This window comes from Capsicum annuum, chromosome 8, assembly GCF_002878395.1.
Source record: "Capsicum annuum cultivar UCD-10X-F1 chromosome 8, UCD10Xv1.1, whole genome shotgun sequence".
Lineage (NCBI taxonomy): Eukaryota > Viridiplantae > Streptophyta > Magnoliopsida > Solanales > Solanaceae > Capsicum > Capsicum annuum.
In genome coordinates this window covers 147172970-147193222 of record NC_061118.1, presented here as the reverse complement: position 1 = coordinate 147193222, position 20253 = coordinate 147172970, and the positions used below count along the sequence as shown (strand labels likewise).

The window sequence follows — 20253 nt, the reverse complement described above, 5'->3', positions numbered from 1 at the left end:
TACTGAAATATGAATTCTTTCTCCCCTCTAAACTGTTCCCTGCAATTGCTTTCCAAAACAAAAGTGATTTGAATTTAGAGTTCTGTAATTTGCATTGTCGCTATTTCAGAACCCTTTTCCCGTTTTATCCTGTGATGATTTAGCCCATGTACTTTGACAACAGTGAGGGCTAAATTCCCTAAAGACATACAAGCAACTTGTGGGCTCGAAATCATTTTCTGCTTCTTATACAGTTTTGTTTAAGTATTTTCTATACCCAACTAACACCAAGTTGTGATCTTCAAGTTACTTAATCTTAATATATATTCGGAATCAAGCTCAAAGAATTGTGCTTTTAAGTCTGTTGTTAAGTGGAAATATGGTTGGAGCCTTTATGTGTTTTTAACTTATATTAAATGAGGTTAATATAAATTTTGTAATATTTCCTGATTTTTTAAATTTAATTGTTAAATTAAAAGGAGACATTTTCTCAATATTTTTTATAAATGAAAGTAGTTGACGGGAAGAGATTTAATGAAACAATAAGATGGGATGGATCGAGTTCTCTTTAAATCTGAAAATTGGGATAATTTTTTAGCCAAAGAGTTGCTATTTTTGTTCTTAAAGCATATATATTGAAAAAGATACTGTAAATCACCAGAGAATCCATTAGTAATATATCCATCGCCAAAAGACCTGAAATTCTACCCTGTAGCATTAGCAAAGTGAACGGCGGAGAGGTCTCATCACACTATGTTGTATGAAATATGACCTTATATCTTTCTCATCTAGACCACGTATTATTTTCACTTTAATTTGGTTAGTTACACAAACAACCAGGGTAATTTTAATCTTTAATTTGTATTCTGATCTAATATCGTGAGATACAAATTGATCATGAACAACAACCTAAAAAAATTACGTAATAAAATTTCTAGCAGTACTTCATGAGAATTGCATGTTATAACAGCTAGCTAATTAGGGGCAGAAAAATAGGTATATATGTCACTATTTTTCACATGCAAGAACTGGACACACACAGAGACACCCAAAAAAAAAAAAAAAGTGTTAGCTATGGCTCATTTTCTTGTGCCTCTCTGTTTAATCCTACTTATAAGTATCCAATATGTCTTGAGTGCTCCTTCCTGTCAAACAGTTACATCTCAGTTATCTCCATGTCTCCCATACATCAGAAATGACAGTGGTAATAAGGGAGGTAACAGTCCAACAGTACCTTGTTGTACAGGAGTGAATAACATTTACAAACTTCAAAAATCAAAAGGAGATAGAGTTGTTATCTGCAACTGTTTAAAAACGGTACTTATTAATCTGGGAAATATGGTCATTCCCTCTCGTGTTTCTGAACTTCCTAAGAAGTGTGGCGTTTCTTACAACATGCCTCCTATTGATAAAAACTACGACTGTAACAAGTAAGTGATTTATGTATTCAAATTTTATGTATGTAGCCAATTATTTGGTACTGCGGCCTATGCTTGCTTGTTTTATCTAATTTTTTTAAAATTTTATTACATGCAGGGTTTCTATGTACTGATGATGAAAGGGGTTGTGATTGATATCTAGAAAGCTGCTGGAACATGGATTGATCGATATAATTATGATTAATAAAATTTAATTAGAAGTGGTTATTGTAAAGCAAGATCGATTCGTTGTAATTTGTAAACCTAACTTCAAATATTTGAGTACGGTTGATTAATGTTAATGAATATATATATGATAATTTAAATTTGATTAGTGCTTCTGCTTTTAGTAGTTCTGGACCAGATCAAGTCTGTTGATTTATTCCAGAGAATGGGAGAAGCACATGGAATTTCTTTTTTAATTTGATATTGGGTGGAGGTGAGAGTTGATCCTAAAACATTTATCTGCGAGTATGTGATCATCTCATCTAAAAGTTTAAGTAACAATTAGAATAAAAAAGTATAATCAATTATTATATCATTTTTCTCTTAATTATAAATAAATAAACAAAATCATGGGGGGGGGGGGGGAGGGGGAGGGGGCAGATGCCCTACAAATCATGTTGAATACTCTTATACGAATTACTTATCAAGAAGTGCAAACTACATGCATGCATCAACTTGTGTAGCAAAATGAAGATATACAAGTCTAGTTTAATTTACAACCTCATCAACAAACTTCTTCACAAATCCAGTTTCAATGTGAATAATATATAGATGAAAAATGATAACGTAATTTAATTTCTAGAACTCGTCCAACCAGTCATGTAGTAATTAATCTGCGTGAAATTATACTTGCGTGGCTTACCAAATTTCTGAACTGTTGCACATTTCTCTTCAATAGTACTATCATTTCATTTGTTTTTGTTGTTAAAATTAACATTAAAATGGAAGAAAATGAATAGGCTATTATATGGAGCTTGGCTATAGTGTGTGATTACTTTAAGATCAACCACGTCTGTATATAGGGTATCTTCAATTCATGATATGTGTTGAATTAATTTTACATGAACCTTCACTTGGAATATGAAATCTTCATATAAAAAGCTATTGTTTGAAATACTATACTTGAATGACCTTCCATGAAATTTATTCATTCAACAGTTCAGTCAACTTACTTATTATTTACCCTACTACAACAAGTTGCGATCTTCAAGTTACTGAAACTTACTCAATATACATTCCGAATCAAGCTCAAGGAATTGTGCTTTAAGTCGATCGATCTGTTGTTAAGTAGAAATATGATTAGAGCCTTTATATCTCTTGAATTTATATTGAATGTCGTTAATATGTGATTTTTAATATTTTCTAATTCTTTTTATAATTGTCAATTAAAATGAGACATTTTCTCAATTTTTTATTATTTTTTTTATAAATGAAATTAAGTTGACTGGAAGAGATTTAGTGAAACAATCAGATAAAATGGATCGGCTCTTACATCTGAAAATTGGAATGATTTTTGAGCCAAAACTCAGGAATTTTATTATTAAAGCTTGAAAAAGATATTTATTGAAAAATTTTAATAGCTCAGTTGATTAACTATCTGAACTTTCAGCTTGTTGGTGAGGGTTTCATTCGCCTCTGTAATCCTCTCCTCATTTTTCCTTCCTTTTCCAGCTTAAAGAAAAAATATATTCATAACTTAGAATCATATTGTATAAGATTTTGAAAAAGAGCAATTAATTAAGTAAAACTATAACTTTTTATATTCTGTTAAAAGTTTCAAAAACATCAAAATTAGACGGCAAATTTTGTGTGGAGGGCTCTAAAACTATCACTATATTGTAGTAACATATATTTCAATCTAGACCACGGCATATATTTTTTTTGCTTTACTTCGTTCTGATATACATAATATCTTGTGAAGAGAAAATTAAATATTTTGTTGTGATTACATAAATTTTAAATATATTAGTTTAAATAAATATTGTGAGTTAATATAATTAAATTAATTATTTAACTCAAAATAAACATGAATTTAATTAAGGTTTGATTTTTATTGGGTTAGTCCATTGATGTGGGTTACAAATGACGAGCTCACTTTACTAAGTGCAAAGTATCATCTTATTCTATAGGCCCAATTTGGTGTCGCATGGCAAATGACGTGGCATGTCAGTCAAGGGAAGAAGTCATCCCTTATTTCAAAATGACGCAATATGCCCAATGAAATCAAAACTCATAAAAATGCGTCATGTGTACCAGTGACATGTTCCGATTAATTAAATGTCGTTATGTCACTTAAATCCGATTGGTCAAAAGAAGTTATCTTCACCTTTGACTCTTCACTGCTTACAAATATATAAAAAAATAGGGGTAATAAGAAACAAGAGAGAGCTCGTACATCAAACACCACAATTTCTTTACAAAGTTCAAACATTCAAATACATTCAAATACAGTTTATCAAGATTCAAAATCAAGATCACAAGATACAAGAACAAGCCAAAAGTTCTTGAATTCAAGTACAAGTCAAGATCAAATACCTTAAATTCACAAATCAAGTTCAATGATCATCAACAATAACCTAAAAAGATACGTAATTCAGTGGCCGTTTGACCATGAAAGCTAAAATTTTTAAAGTTGGAATTTGAGTTGGAATTGTGTTTGTCCATGAACATATTTGGAGTTATTTTAAAATTTTTGTGAGGGAAGAAAGATGGAAAAAGGTGAAAACAACCTTTTCTTGTTTTCTTTATTTTTCCAAATAAACTCTTAAGTTGCATTTGAAATTTTCATAGCCAAACATCAACTTGGAGTTGTATTTGAGAGCTAAAAGAATTTCCAGAAAAATGGAAAAGATCTCATGGCTTGGCCCCAAATTTCCAGTAGTACTTCATGAGAATTGAATGTTATAACAGATAGCTAATAAGAGGCTGAAAAGTAGGGTAGCTAATTAGAGGCTGAAAAATAGGATAATATATGTATATATGTCACTCATTTTTCACAAGAACTGGAGACAGTAGACACACAGAACACAAAATTATTAGCTATGGCTCATCATTTTCTTGTGTTTCTCTCTTTAGCTCTACTAATAAGTAGTCTCTCAATCCAATATGTGTTGGGTGCTGCTCCTCTCGATGATCCTGTTTCGACCTGTATAACAGTTGCTATCAAGCTAGATCCATGCCTCCAATACATTATAAAAGGTGATGGTCCAACAGAAGCTTGTTGTACTGGTGTAAGTGACGTATCCAAACTTGGACAATCAAAAAGAGATAGAGTTGTTATCTGCCTCTGCTTACAAAAGATGATCATTAATCTTGATAGTAAAGACATCCCCCCTCGTGTAGCTGAACTTCCTAACAAGTGTGGTGTTTCTTATAACATGCCTCCTATTGATAAAAACTACAACTGTAACAAGTAAGTGATTTTTTGTACTATTCAAATTTTAATTTCCAGCAGTCAATTATTTAATTTAGTAAATCTGATTGCTTGCTTGTTTCATCTGACGTTTTGTTTCTATTATATATGCAGTATGCCTATGACTGATGATGAAGGGGTACTAGTGATTAAGCTGCCGGAACCGGTGACGGAGCCAGAAATTTGACAAGGATGTATAAATTTTTATTCTGAACTATATTAAGAGTGTACAAAATTAAATATACACTCACAATAATTATTAACATTTAATTCCTAATCACCACATAATTTACCTACAAAGGGTGTGCATCTGACTACCCTTCGCTAAAGGTGGCTCCGCCCCTGGCCAGAACATTAAAATTATGAATAAAGTTATAACGATCTTAAAGCAAGATCGGCCCGTTGTCGTTTGTAAACTTAACTTCAAATGTTTGTGCATAGGTGAATGTTGAATATATATGTGTATAATAATATAAATTTGATTAGTGTCTCTTGGCTTTTAGTAGTTCTGGAACAGATAGAGTTTATTGATATATTGCAGAGCATGGCCAAACACGTAGATTTTTGTTTTTGTTTTTTGCTATATTAGTCTAGTGTACTTGTTTTGTATGTGTGTTATGTCGAACGAAAAATATTCTTTTTAAAAGTTTTTCAAAAGGCTAAAATAGGATTTATTTTGAGTGTTTTCGTTCAGATTGAATATCTGAATAATGAAAAGTTTGACATCACTCCATATCTGCCACCATAAATTTTGTGGTAACAATGTGCAATGGAATTTGAGTTACTGGGTTCAAAACTTAATATTTAGAAATTTAAGAGATATATAAACATTCAGTATTCCCTCGAACTATGACCAAAGTTGCTACGACACACTCCAACTTCACAGGGGTCCTATTACTCCTTTGACCTCAATTTTAGCGTATTTTTGTCACCCTTTTGTGTTAACGTGATACCTTTATTATATAAAATGGGATCCAGTCAAAGGCGGTACACGTCGGCTAAAAAGGTTGGCAAAAAGTGTCACGTCAGCTAAAAAAAATCACAAAAATACGCTAAAATTTAGTAGGAATAATAGGATCCCTATGAAATTGTAGTGAGCCGTAGCAAATTTGGCCATACTTCAATTGGACACTAGATGATTTACTCTAAGTTTAAGATAAAAATTACAAAATTGGGCTAAACTCCTAATTTCAATTGTACATTGATCCTCTCTTATATGCTTCTTTTCGTAAAACTTCTGCTAGTTGTTTGAAAGTGGCGACGATGTGGAGGATTGGAGGTGGTTAGGGGGAGGAGGGAAGTGGAGCTGAGGGGGTGAAGGACAGAGAAGGAGAAAAAATAATGGGAGGTTTGTATAAATAAAAAAAAAGTTTATGAATGTTTAAAAATATGTGTTATTATCACTAATTAAAAAGATATCTCTTTTACTACATTCTTATGAGTTATATCCTATTTTCTTTATTTCATTCTTGAGAATAAAAAGGGCCCGTCTTACGGTTCTTTATCATGAAGTCATTTGCTTGTGATCCTTTGAATTTGCCAATATACTCTCCAAGCAAGGATATTGATGCAAAACTATGAGATATTTTGATATTATTATTTTATTATATTAATTTTTTTATAATGTTTTATGTATTTTAGTTTATTTTATTTATGTGATGATTATTTATTTTATTTGATGTTGAGTAAAATTTAGATAACATTTTATTGAGACCTTTAGTCAAATTTATGTTTTTTAATGCTAACTTTTGTTGACTTTACTTTGTTTAACTAGTTACTCGTATGTTGATTATTAAACATTCATTGACATAATATTATATATTTTTAGTCAGAAAGATTCATTGATATATCGTAATAGTCATCTGAAATAATTGCTACGAGCGAGGGAATGCGAATGAATCAAAAGAACGTTGTCAAGCAGCCCCAACACATGACACTAATTAATAACTAGTTGACTAGCTCAATGTATGTATTTTAATGGGTGTTAACCGTGTAGTCCTCAAATTAATTTAAGTTTTTCTTTTTGTAATGTTAGAACCCAATAATGTTCCTTCAATTTATTTTCATTATTTATCATGTTATAAAGTAGCAACAACTAATTTCCTCATTAACACCAAAGTATGGCGCGTCTTACAATTCTTCATCACGAAGTCATTTGTTTGTAATTCTTCGAATTTGTCAATATACCCTCCAAGTTAGGATATTGATGCAAAACTGTGGGATATTTGTATATTATTATTTTATCAGATTAAATTTTTATAATATTTTATGTGGTTTCTATTTATTTTATTTTATTTTATTTAATTCGATGCTGTGAGAAATTTAGATGACATTTTTTTAAGAAATTTTAGTCAAGTTGATACTTTTTAATGCTAATTTTTGTTAACTCCACTTAATTTAAACAGTTATTCGTGTGTTGATTATTAAATATTTATTGACATAACATTATATATTTTTAATCGAAAAAATTCATTGATATATCATAATAGCCGTCTGAAATAATTGTAGCAAGTGAGGAAATGAGAATGGATAAAAAAAACGTCAAGCAGCTCCAACACGTGATACTAATTAATGTCAAGTTGGTTAACCATTTAGTCTTCAAATTAATTCAAGTATTCCTTTCTGCAATTTTAGAACCCAATAATGTTCCTCCAATGTGTTTTCATCATTTATCGTGTTATAAAGTAGCAACAACTTATTTCCTCATTAACACTAAAGTGTGGCCCGTCTTACCCTCCAAGCAAGGAAATATACAGTAAGGAAGAGATTTATTTTTCTAAAATTTTTATAAATAAAATAATATGTTGTCAAGATTGTGGGATTACAACGAATTTTAAAATTAAATATATAATATATTTATTTTCTAAACTATAATTAGAAATTTGTTTTAGTCATTAATTAAATCTAAACTTGTTAAATATAATTTATGCCACATGTCATTGATCTAAGCAATAACTTGGGGAAATGAAAGAAAGGAAAAGAAAAGGAGGTAAAGCCTCTCTATATAAGTCAGTCATTTTCCCACAGTACACACACAAAAACAAAAAGTATTAGTAATGGCTCGTTCTATTTTGTTTCTCTCTTTGGCCCTACTAATAAGTAGTCTTTCAATCCAATATGTGTTGAGTGATTCTCCTTCTTCGACCTGTATAGAAGCTGCTCTCAAGCTAGATCCATGCTTGCTATACATTATGAAGGGAGGTGATGGTCCAAGTCCAACAGATGCTTGTTGTACTGGTGTAGATATCCTATCCAAACTTGCAAAATCAAGAGTAGATAGAATTGTTCTCTGTTACTGCTTTAAGAAAATATTCTGGACTCTTGATAATGAAGACATTCACTCTCGCGTAGCTGGACTCCCTAACAAGTGTGGCATTTCTTATACCATGCCTCCTACTGATAAAACCTACAACTGTAACAAGTAACTGATTTATTTAATTTGTACTATATAATCAAATTCTCCAGCAGACAATTATTTAATTTGCTTGCTTGTTTCATCTGACGTTTTGTTTTTATTACATATATGCAGGATTTCTATGTTTTCTGATGATGAAGGGGTAGTACTGATCTAAGCTAGGAAGATGTTGGAACATCCAAATTATGAATAAAGCTTAGAATTCAAGCGTATAACGATCTTAAATAAAGTTTGATCCATTGTAATGTGTAAACCGTTTGCGCACGGTTGAATGTTATTATTGAATATATAATTTGTAATTTGGATCTAGCTCTGGACCACATCGAGTTTATTGATTTACTAATGAAATTGTCCGCACTTCGTGCGGTTATAAGAGGTCGTAAAGCATCATTATGCAATCAACAGACTTTCAATAAGGTCATAAGTGACTATTTTGAACCAAAAAAAATTATATACTTACTATAATTAGGAATTCATATAACATACAAAATAAAGAGAAATCATATGGAGAACATATAAAAAGATAAATAATGCAACGTCATTCTAATGACCTTAGTCATTAAAAGATAAAAGAAAAAAAATGAAATAAATGCACAATCGTTCGAGCTCTTGTCGACATTATTCGCTTCCATAAGCCGATCACCATTCAATAACTTTCATCTTATTCTGCAAGTCAAACTAAAGCATGAATATAATAAGCACCAAAAACATAATAGAAGTAACTTAAAAGACTGATACGTCATTTGTGCAAAATCTTTAAATGTCTTTGTTAATAGGACTATGATATGGCATACCAAAATAATGTCATGAATATTACAATTAATTATTTAAGTAATAAAAATAAAGATCATTAAATTTTACATTAAAGAATATGAATGGATAATTAATCGACATCTTTATTACTATTTTACAATAAAAATAGAGAAGTAGGAAACATTATCTTAAAAAAAAATAAGAAAATAAAATTCTTAACCAAAGATTATAATAAAGATGAGAAACTAACGAGACTCAAAACATTATTATTTAGATTTTTTAATATTCTTTGAAGCTTACGCAGAAGGATTTGTAATGAAAAATTCATGCAAAAAAATATATCTACACATTTTAAGTATATTAAAGGACAAAAAAAGGATAAAAAAAAATAATTACTTCCAACAAAGTTATAAGTTTTATTATTTTGAATCAGTAGAAATTAGAAAGTTACAAAAAAAAAAATCATATATAAAATATAAAATAAAGATGAAACATATGAAAAATAAAATATTTTTTTGGTTATTTTTGGTGATTGGTGAAAAAACTCAAATGACAAGATGCTCTTACAAAAATCCCTTCCAAGTCTCCTCTATACATGCATCGACAATCAGAGCACCTGTATAGAACAACATGTCAACTTACAAAAATAATCATAACTTTTTCTCAAAAGTAATTACCATATATCCTATGAACATTAAATTGTATTTAATACAGATATTCATATTATGAATTCTTTTATAATTTACACATTTCCAAAATAGAACAAACAATATATGAGAAAATATAACTCCGTTAATTTTCTCTATTGCCTAACTTTATATCGATATGTTCTCCGAAGTCATTTGCTATTTCAAAGTAATAATATACACTTGAGAGGATAAAATTTATTCCAATCAACGTTTAGATACAAATAAATTTTTATTATCACTATTTTGAACATCTAAAAAAAAGGATATAATTGTGACAAAAAAATTAAGTTTTTACCTGTACTTTGTTGTGTCTTTCTTTCTTTCGTTCCTCGAATTAATTTATCTGAGCATTTGGAGTAAAAACTGAATTATATTCTTGAAATTTCAAAAGATAAATATTAAATAGAGGATAAAGAAAGAATCTATAGAACTGAAAGAAGAAAGAAATGGAACTTTTTCTACATTAGGTTAATCACAATTGAGGAGAAGAGTTGCAAAATAAATATTTAGACTTCAAAAGTTGTAAATTCTTATTTTTACACAGTTAAGGAACATGAAACGATTGATTAATAATAAATGATAGTTATTGTGGTATTTGCTCATGCAACAATTGCATTGAACATGAGAAAGAAAAGAAGATAAAATAAATATATTGTATTAAAATGAGAAAATCTTTTTAAAAAATTGAGAAAAAAGATAAATATAAATGAAGTTCATAGAGGGTGCCACATCACCTCCTCTGTGATCTTCCTTTATATTATATATAGATTGGAGAGCATTAGCAAATCAAAATGAAATTTTTATTTATATTTTATAATGGATGGAAATGAGATTTGATCTTAAAACCTTTGTCCGCTCTGAGATCCTGTTAAAGTATGTGACTATTTCATTTAAAAGTTTAAGCGGTTAGAAAAAAATGCATTCTTATTATTTAATTATAATCTTAACAAAAGATTACATTATCAATTTTTCTTTATTATAAATAAATAGAACAAACAAAATGCAAATAGCAAAATCATGTGGAGGGAGGCAGTTTGGGAGGAGGCGGCACAGTATAATACTCTTCACATCAACACTAATCGATCGGTGATAATATGCAGTATTGTTCAGTTCATGATGATTAAAATGAAAGGGAAATGATGAGTAATGACAATCGAACCAATACTATATATTTTGGTAGATCCATTAATATCATTATATCATAGGACTTGGCCACATAGTTTAGACTTTAAAGAACGTCGTATTTTGTTTCTTTGATATCCTTTCCATCTCTTTTTGTTTGGGGTATGTACATTCTTATTTCATTTGGAGTGTTTGATATATAGAAGTCATTTTTCATAAAAATATATATTTTCTTTTCTTCTTCTTCTTCTTCTTTTTTTTTTTTGTGTGTGTGTTAGGCTCATGAGTTAATAATTTAATTGAAAATATTTGCCAGACGAAAGGTTGAATAATAACGTTAACAAATTGGAGAGTGTTCGGCTGAAATCTTTGAAAAAAAAAGTTATAATAATGTCTAAGTAATACTTGGAACGAATAATGTGAATTTAAAAGTTAAAAATTGTTACAAGGAAATAACTTTTGCCGTTAGTGAAAATTCATTTTCCACCTTATAATTAAAAAATAAAAACAATATTTTTAATGACTAGACATTGAAAATAATTTTCTGGAATTAACTTCTATCATATCGTAGTCCTCATGAGTATTGTTTCTCCCATGTTCGGCCAGCCAGGTATGGTAATTACTAATTAGTGGTTCTTGGTTTTATTCTTGAGTTGTCTTCTTCCAATTCTCTTTTTTTTTTTGAAAAAAAAAAAACCTTTTTCATAGTAATAATATTTTTTAGAATTCCATGGATAAAGATAGTTGTACTTAATCAATTTGTTATTTAAGGTATCATTCGAAAACAAGCATAAGATGACAACTTGATAGGACGAATTAGGTGGAGGATAAGCTCTTTTTAAATACACCATTCGATCTACTAACGTCTTTTAATTAAGGAAGAAATAATTTTCTAGCCTTTTATTACATTTTCATTCTTACATATGACATATCTAAATCTTTCAGACCTTTTTTTTTCTATATTCAAATTGTACGAATTAGCCATAAATATTTCATTTACACACGTGCATGAATTGTGAAATAAGTTACGTCAACCGCGTAAAGCATATATTACAAAAGAATACTTACTGTGACTTCATGGAATTTGGTTGTCAACATCGAATATATTGACCACTCCTTCCATAAATTAATTATTTTAATCGACAGATATTAATTATTATTACTGCTCTAATCACTCTTTAGTTTCTGTTATGATATATATCAATTATAGTGAATGTCTATCAAGATCTATTTGATGACTATGAGGAGGTGATGCATTTGTCTTTTAGTGTGAAACTAGGAGCAAATTTCCTCTATAAATAGAATGACTTCCTTTATTGTAAATCATCCCTCAAGAGAAGAAATAAGAATTACTCTCTTTTCTCTCTACTCTTCTTCTTTATTCTTTCTTGTTTTATAACACGTTATCAGCACGAGACTCTACCGTCTCAAATTTGAAGGTTAAGGCTCAAATTTGAAGGTTAAGGCTAAGATATGAATAATTTTCAAGAAGATGTTTATTTGATTGATTCCGGCACTACACATACGATATTCAAAGACAAGAAATATTTCTCTCATCTAAACATGGGCAAGATTAATGTTACTACAATTTTCGGTAGTACTAATTTGATTGAAGGCTTCGGAAAAATCATTATAATCTTGCCCAAGGGAACTAAATTCATCATAAATAATGTCATGTTTTCTCCTAAGTCTCGGAGAAACTTGATTAGTTTTAAAGATATCCGTGAAAATGGTTATCATATCAAGACAATTGATGAGATGAATCTTGAATATCTTGGTATCACCAAGAATGTCTCTGGGCAGACATGTGTTGTTGAAAAGTTTCCTGCTTTATCTTCTGGCCTGTATTAGACAAAGATTTGTGCAATGGAGACACATTCTATAGTAAACCGGAAGTTTACTGATTCCAATATTTTCGTACTTTGGCATGTCCAGGATCAATAATGATGAGACGAATCATAGAAAATTCAAATGGGCATCCATTAAAGAACTTGAAGGTTTTTTTAAATGGTGAATTTTCATGCAATGCTTGTTATCAAGGCAAGCTGATTATGAGGCCATCGCCAACAAAAGTTGGAATTGAGTCCCCGCGTTCTTGGAACGCATACATGAGGATATTTGTGGACCCATTCACCCACCTAGTGGGTCATTTAGATACTTTATGGTCCTAATAGATGCTTCATCTAGATGGTCTCATGTGTGCCTTTTGTCATCTCGTAACTTGGCATTTGCAAAATTATTGGCACAAATAATACGATTACGGGCACAATTTTCCGATAATCAAATTAAGTCTATTCGCCTTGATAATGCTTCAGAATTTTCATCCCAAGCATTTAATGACTATTGCTTATCGATTGGGATAAGAGTGGAACATCCCGTACCCCCATGTTCACACTCAAAATAGCCTTGCTGAGTCATTAATTAAACGTCTGCAATTGATAGCAAGACCATTGCTTATGAGAACTAAGTTGCCCACTTTTGTTTGGGGTCATGCAATTTTGTATGTTGTAACACTTGTTCGTCTTAGACCGACAAATTATCATAAATTTTTTCAGTTGTAATTGGTTTTGGGTCAAGAGTCTAATATATCTCATTTGAGAATTTTTGGGTGCAGTGTTTATGTGCCTATAGCACCACTAAATCGCACAAAGATGGCCCCCAAAGAAGGTTAGGAATTTATGTTGGGTTTGAATCACCCTCTATTATTCGTTATCTTGAACCATTAACGAGAGATATGTTCACTGCTCGATTTGCAGATTATCGGTTTGATGAGATAGTTTTTCCAAAATTAGGGGGAGAAGATAGTGACATCAAAAGAGAAATTTTGTGGAAAAATTCATCACTATCTCATCTTGATCCACGTGCTTCTAGTTGTGAGCAAGAAGTACAAAAGATTATTCATCTGAAGAGAATTGCAAATCAAATGTTGGACGCATTTACAAATTTGAAAGGATCACTAAATCACATATTCCTACAGAGAATGTCCCAATTTGAATTGATGTCTCTAAAGGACCATCCACTAGTGTCATAGCTAATGAATCTAAAGCACACTTGAAGCGTGGCAGATCATTAGGTTCTGAGGATCAAAATCCTAGAAAAAAAAATAAATGATCAAGATGACACTACGAAAGATCCTTATATGAAAACTCAAGATTTGAGCAATATTGATACCCCTGAAGGGATCAATAAGCCTGAAACTCAAGAAAATGAAGAAATATCTATAAATTCAAGTGATGTTGAAACTAATTTGAATCGATCTGAAATAGTAGTGGATCATGTCTTTGCATACAATGTTGCAACGAAAATCATGCAAGATAGCGATGATCTTGAAACTCGATCTGTCATAGAATGTCAATAAAGAAATGACTGGCCAAAATGGCAAGAAACAATTCAATCTAAATTGAATTCACTTGCCAAACGTGAAGTTTTTGGACCTATAACTCAAACACCTAATGGTGTTAAGCCTGTTTCCTATAAATGGGTATTTGTGTGAAAAAGAAATGAGAAAAATAAAATACAAAGGTATAAAGCACGCCTTATTGCACAAGAATTTTCACAATGGCCTGATGTCGATTATGATGAGACACATTCACCAGTTATGGACGCAATAACATTGCGTTATCTTATTAGTTTCATTATCCATAAGAGACTTGAAATGTATTTGATGGATGTGGTAACAGCCTATCTATATGGATCACTTGATAATGAGATGTACATGAAGATTTTCGAAGGATTTAAAATGCCGAAAGCATATAGTTCAAAGCCTCAGAAAATGCATTCCATTAGATTGAAAAGATAATTGTATGGTTTAAAGCAATCTGGACGCATGTGGTATAACCGTCTTAGTGAATATTTATCTAAAGAAGGTTATACGAATGATGAAATTTGCCCATGTGTTTTCATAAAGAAAACAACATCGGAGTTTGTTATACTTGCTATCTATGTCGATGACATAAACCTTATTGGAATACCAATAGAGCTTTAAAAGGCAATTAATTACCTAAAGAAAGAATTTGAGATGAAACATCTAGGAAAGACAAAGTTTTGCCTTGGTTTGTAAATTGAGCATTTGACAAACGGTATCTTTGTCCATCAATCTGCCTACACAGAAAAGGTGTTGAAACGATTCTATGTGGATGGAGCATATCTATTAAGTACTCCGATGGTTATTCGACCACTTGATGTGAATAAAGATCTATTCCGACCTCAAGAAAAGAATGAGGAACTCCTTGGTCCTGAAATACCATATCTTAGTGCAATTGGTGCACTAATGTATCTTGCAAATAATACAAGACCTGATATTGCCTTTTTAGTAAATTTGCTTGCAAGGTATAGGTCTTCTTTTACTAGGAGACATTGGAATGGGATCAAACACATATTACGATATCTAAAAGGGACTACCGATATGGACTTATTTTAGTCTAAAGATTGCAGTTCCGATCTTGTTGGTTATGTTGATGCTGGGTACTTATCTGACCCGCATAAAGCTCGATCTTAAACAGGCTATATATTCATATGTGGGGGTACTACCATATCTTGGAGATAAACAAAGCAGTTTATCGTAGCCACTTCATCTAATCATGCTGAGATTATAGCTATTCATGAAGCAAGCTGAGAGTGTGCATAGTTGAGGTCCATAATACATCTCATTCGAGAAAAATGTGTCTTGAAATGTGACAAAGTACCTACGATTTTATATGAAGATAATGCAACATGCATAGCACAACTTAAAAGAGGATTCATAAAAGGAGATAGAATAAAGCACATTTCGCTAAAGCTCTTCTATACACATGAGCTCCAAAAGAATGGTGATATTGATGTACAACAGATTCGTTCAAGTGACAATGTGGCTGACTTATTCACCAAGTCTTTTTCAACTGCAACTTTCAAGAAGATGGTGCACAAGATCGGAATGTAAAGGTTCAAGGAAGTTCTTATTAGGGGAAGCTAATACGCCCTGTACTCTTTTTTCCTTACGAGGTTTTGTCCCACTGGATTTTTCTTGTAAGATTTGTAATGAGGCAGCCTATATGCGTATTGTTAGACATTCAAGGGGAGTGTTATGATGTATATCAAATATAGTGAATGTCTATCAAGATCTATTTGATGTCTATCAGAATTTGATGTATTTATCTTTTAGTGTGAAACTAGGGCAAATTTTCCCTATAAATAGAAGGGTTTCCTTCATTGTAAATCATTTCTCAAAAGAAGAAATAAGAATTACTCTCTCTTTTCTCTCTACTCTTCTTCTTTATTCTTTCTTGTTTTATAATAGTTTCTCAGTATTTCACTATTTTATTTTACTAAACTAATAGTCTAATAATTAGATCCGTCGAACTTAGACTACTTTTGTCAGCATGGAAGCTATCACCAAAGGATGTGGTGCACAGGGGTGGCTCAAGCACATTGGTGGCCTAAAGCGAGAATTAAATAGAGGCTTTAAATTTTTAAGAAAAAATATTTTTGTTAATAAAGTTTATATTTTAAATTTTGAGATGCAAAGTTATAAATATTATAGACCATTCTATTAATAACTAGATAATGATGGGCCCGTAAATACTACAGTTTTAAATATATTTATCAGTATTTAGTTATTTTATCAAAAAAAATTAAATTAATATTTTTAACTAAATATGATAGAAAATGATAATAGAAATAACACTTTAAAAAAACTGTTTTAATTTTTATAAAATCAAATAATATCTAGCTTACAACTTATTTAAATTGTCCTAATTAAACTTAAAATATAATATGTTTCAATGCTTATTTTAACACCAGGTTAAACACATATTCTTGAATTAAGTAACTAATTTTAATATTTTTATTTTTCAATTTTATTTGAAAATTATACATGCGGGTAAATTAAAATTATAAGTTTCAGTATATTAACATTTTAAAAAAAAATCTTACGTGCAATATTTTCTTATAATATGATATTTTTACCTAATATACTATATAAATAAAAGCAAATAATGTGTTTATATTAAGGAGATAAGAGATTGTTCTTATCCATATAAATATATCAAATATTCATTTTCATAATAACATAATATGAAATAGATACGTTATTGATGGTTGAAAATTATCTATAATACAATAGAGCACAAATCAAATTAAGATAATATTGGTGGAGTTAAATTTTTTATTAAAGGTATTAAAAAAAATATATGTTACTTAATGTTAGTTTAAAGTTATTTTACATGCGGGTTAATTTATCTGTCATATCGCACTCTCTTTATTCCTTTTTATTTGCTCTCTTTGGGTTAGACACACATTTTAGTCTCTTATTCCTATAAAATTAAAAGCAATTTCACTAATATACCCCTAATTAAATTTTATATCTCTTTCCAAACCAATGATGATTACATTTATTGAACAAGGGCATTATAAAAAGATTTTGTTCAAACTATTCTTGAAAAATAAAGAACCAAATGTTGAGAAATATAAGCACAACTCAAATGGTGCAAATAAAAAGAAATGAACGTGAAGTATAATATATCTTATTTTGAAGATTACAAATCTCAATTTTTATGAAAGCTTACATATAAATATATTTATATAATATAGTAAAAGTTCTTTACACTGATATTTATATTTACTTAAAATATTACTTTGTAAATAATGTGATTAAATAAGTTGAAACTTGTAAGTAATGGTGTGCAAAAATCGAACCGACCGATAAACTGAACCGATAAAATTTTTATTGGTTTATTGTTATTGGGTTATTGGGTTAACGGTTTGTTAATAGTTTTATAAAAAAAAATTACTGGGTTATTGGTTCGGTGTGATTTTTTCTTTAATTACTGTGTGAGACTTATTATATAGTTCTCTTAATTTCTCTTTAATTTCTACCAATTAACAAACCTATTATTTCAATCATACAAACTCTTAATTTCTCCTAACAACATTTAGTTCAAACTTGAAGATTCTTTTAAATTAAAACACATTATGTAGGATTTTTGGTTGCAACTAAGATTCAATTTTTTTTCATGTTAGTTACTACTATTTCTATTTTATGAGTACTTTCTTATCGGTTAAACCGAAAATCGAACCGTTAAGGACTAAAATCGATAAACCAAAAACCGATAAAAAATATCTTATTGGTTTGGTTATTGGTTTAGCATATTTAAAAATCGAAAATCAATAAATCGAACCGATAATATATAAAATCAAACCGAACCGACCGATGCACACCCCTACTTGTAAGTAAAAATGTTGTTAGCCACATAAAGGATCCACTTAGAAAATATAGACAAATAACCTAGAAAAAAAAGTGGCTAATGGAGTTCATAATTGATATGACTATTGACTAATGGTTGTACCATTTAAATGTGAAATGACAAATATACCCTTCGTCGCTCTCCAACTCACTCTTCTATATAATATAATTTTTTTAGTTAATATAATTGATGCATCTAATTTTTATTGAGACATACTTTAAATATATCAAAATTCTTCTAATAATTTTTTACTTTTATATAAGAAGTTTCTTTTTGCTATAAATAATATTTAATAATTTTTTAATAAAAGGCTATAATTTATTATTGCTAAAAGAAATAAGACCCCTTAAATTTGGGGGCCTTAGGCGGTTACCTATTATTAAGAACCCGCAACCAAAATATGCCCTACAACTAAAAAAAAGTACCAATCTATGCCATAAAAAGAAGACACCAAAATAGGCTTTGTGCACTTAATAAGTGCACAATACCTTTACAATTTAACGGCAAAACTTTGGAAGGTGTTACAAAAGATCAAACTTAGATTGTGCACTAAATAAGTGCACAATCCATTTTTTATGGATTGTGCACTTATTTAGTGTATAATTCAATTTTTTATGAATTGTGCACTTATTTAGTGCACAATTTTTTTAAAAATAGATTGTGCACTTATTTAGTGTACAATCCATACAAAAATAAATTGTGCACTAAATAAGTGCACAATCTATTTATATACTATCCTCACGGCAATCTATTTATATACTACTTATAACTTTTGTATATCTAAATATTAATTTTAATGTACAAATCACATTGTTGTGACAATACTAAAATTTTAAATAACTACAAATTTCAAACAAGCTTAATCATGTTTAGATAAACTTCTACATGGTATAGAAATGAAAAAATTAAATTATACATGCTTAAAAAAATTAATTAGTAACATTATTCGAGGGTATATATTACTTACACAAATTTTTCTTACAACTAGAGATAGTTGAACAGAAGGAAATTTTTGGAAAAAAAAAATAATTTATATCACTATTGGCATTTGATAAACTGATATGCTTAAGACACATATTGAAGTCACGCGTTAGCATATGCAGGGGTGGCTCAAGTACATCGGTGGCCTAAGGCGAAAATCAAATAGAGGACTTAAATTTTTAAGAAAAATTATTTTTGTTAATAAAGTCTATATTTTAAATTTTGAGATGTTAAGTTGTAAATATTATAGATGATTCTTTTAATTATCTTTTTCGTTAATATAACTAATGCATTTAATTTTTATGAAGACATACTTTAAATACATCAAAATTCTTCTAATAATTCTTTACTTTTATATAAAAAGCATTTTTTTCTACAAATAATATTTAATATTTTTTTAATTAAAACTATGATATATTATTGCTAAAATAAAATGAGGCTCGTCAAAGTTGGGGGCCTTAGGCAGTTGCCTTTTTTTTTTAATTAGGTAGAATCGGCACTGAGTATATGTTGGTTAACAAAAAATAATATATTGTACACTTTTTTAAATAGCTTAAACTAATATAAATGACTTAAAAAATGAATTGCTGTGAGAATAGTATGTAAATAGATTGTGTACTTACATAGTGCACAATTCATTTTTTTATGGACTGTGCACTAAATAAGTGCACAATCTATTTTTAAGAGAATTATGCATTAAATAAGTGTATAATTCATAAAAAAGAATAAAAATTGTGCACTTATTTAGTGCACAATTCATAAAAAAATGAATAGTGCACTTATTTAGTACACAATCTAAGTTTGACCTTTTTTAACACCGTCCAAAAGTTTGTTGTTAAATTGTAAAGGTATTATGCACTTATTAAGTGCACAAAGCCTATTTTGATGTCTTTTCTTTTATATGGCATAGATTGGTACTTTTTTTAATTGTAGGACATATTTTGATTTCGGGTTCTTTTTTTAACTAGGTAGAGCCGTCCCTAGTGGTGCAGTGGATGAGGTTGTTCCTCCCTTAAGCAGAGGTCTCAGGTTCAAGCTTTGAGTATGAAAAAAAATTTGAATTTAGATTAGTCGGACTTCAATGCGGAAAAAAAATAAAAATGGAAGCTCCTTTATTAGGAAAATATATAATTAGAATTTTTTTTTTCTGACACTTGTTTTTTGTTTACTTTCCGTTTCTTCATAAACTTTGTCGTAATGGAGGACTAAATAAAAGCCAAAAGGTCCTTCTTTGACGATTAAGGTCAATTAAAACCTC

At 29.8% G+C, this 20253-nt stretch overlaps 2 protein-coding genes across 4 annotated transcripts; both read left to right on the top strand.

The window, feature by feature from the left end:
- The first annotated feature begins 1002 nt into the window (after nt 1-1002).
- On the top strand, nt 1003-1731 carry LOC107879760 (non-specific lipid-transfer protein). The gene is made up of 2 exons (XM_016726705.2): nt 1003-1409; nt 1516-1731. The coding sequence occupies exons 1-2, from the start codon at nt 1054-1056 to the stop codon at nt 1529-1531; spliced, it is 372 nt and encodes a 123-aa protein (XP_016582191.1). The 5' UTR covers nt 1003-1053; the 3' UTR covers nt 1532-1731.
- Nucleotides 1732-4371: 2640 nt separating this feature from the next.
- LOC107879759 (non-specific lipid-transfer protein 1) lies at nt 4372-8605 on the top strand. Of its 3 annotated transcripts, none has more exons than XM_016726703.2 (2): nt 4372-4815; nt 4930-5305. In XM_016726703.2, the coding sequence occupies exons 1-2, from the start codon at nt 4445-4447 to the stop codon at nt 5000-5002; spliced, it is 444 nt and encodes a 147-aa protein (XP_016582189.1). In that variant the 5' UTR covers nt 4372-4444; the 3' UTR covers nt 5003-5305. The 3 variants fall into 3 exon arrangements, with proteins under 3 accessions (XP_016582189.1, XP_047250467.1, XP_016582186.2); XM_047394511.1 differs by lacking the exon at nt 4930-5305 and adding an exon at nt 8345-8605 and having other exon boundaries at nt 4397-4815; XM_016726700.2 differs by lacking the exons at nt 4372-4815; nt 4930-5305 and adding exons at nt 7847-8236; nt 8345-8605.
- Nucleotides 8606-20253: the final 11648 nt, after the last annotated feature.

Coding starts and splice junctions, on each gene's coding strand:
- LOC107879760 (XM_016726705.2), top strand. CDS start 1,054: ATGGCTCATTTTCTTGTGCCTCTCTGTTTAATCCTACTTATAAGTATC.
- LOC107879759 (XM_016726703.2), top strand. CDS start 4,445: ATGGCTCATCATTTTCTTGTGTTTCTCTCTTTAGCTCTACTAATAAGT. Junction 4,816..4,929: donor AAAAACTACAACTGTAACAA/GTAAGTGATTTT, acceptor TTATATATGCAG/TATGCCTATGACTGATGATG.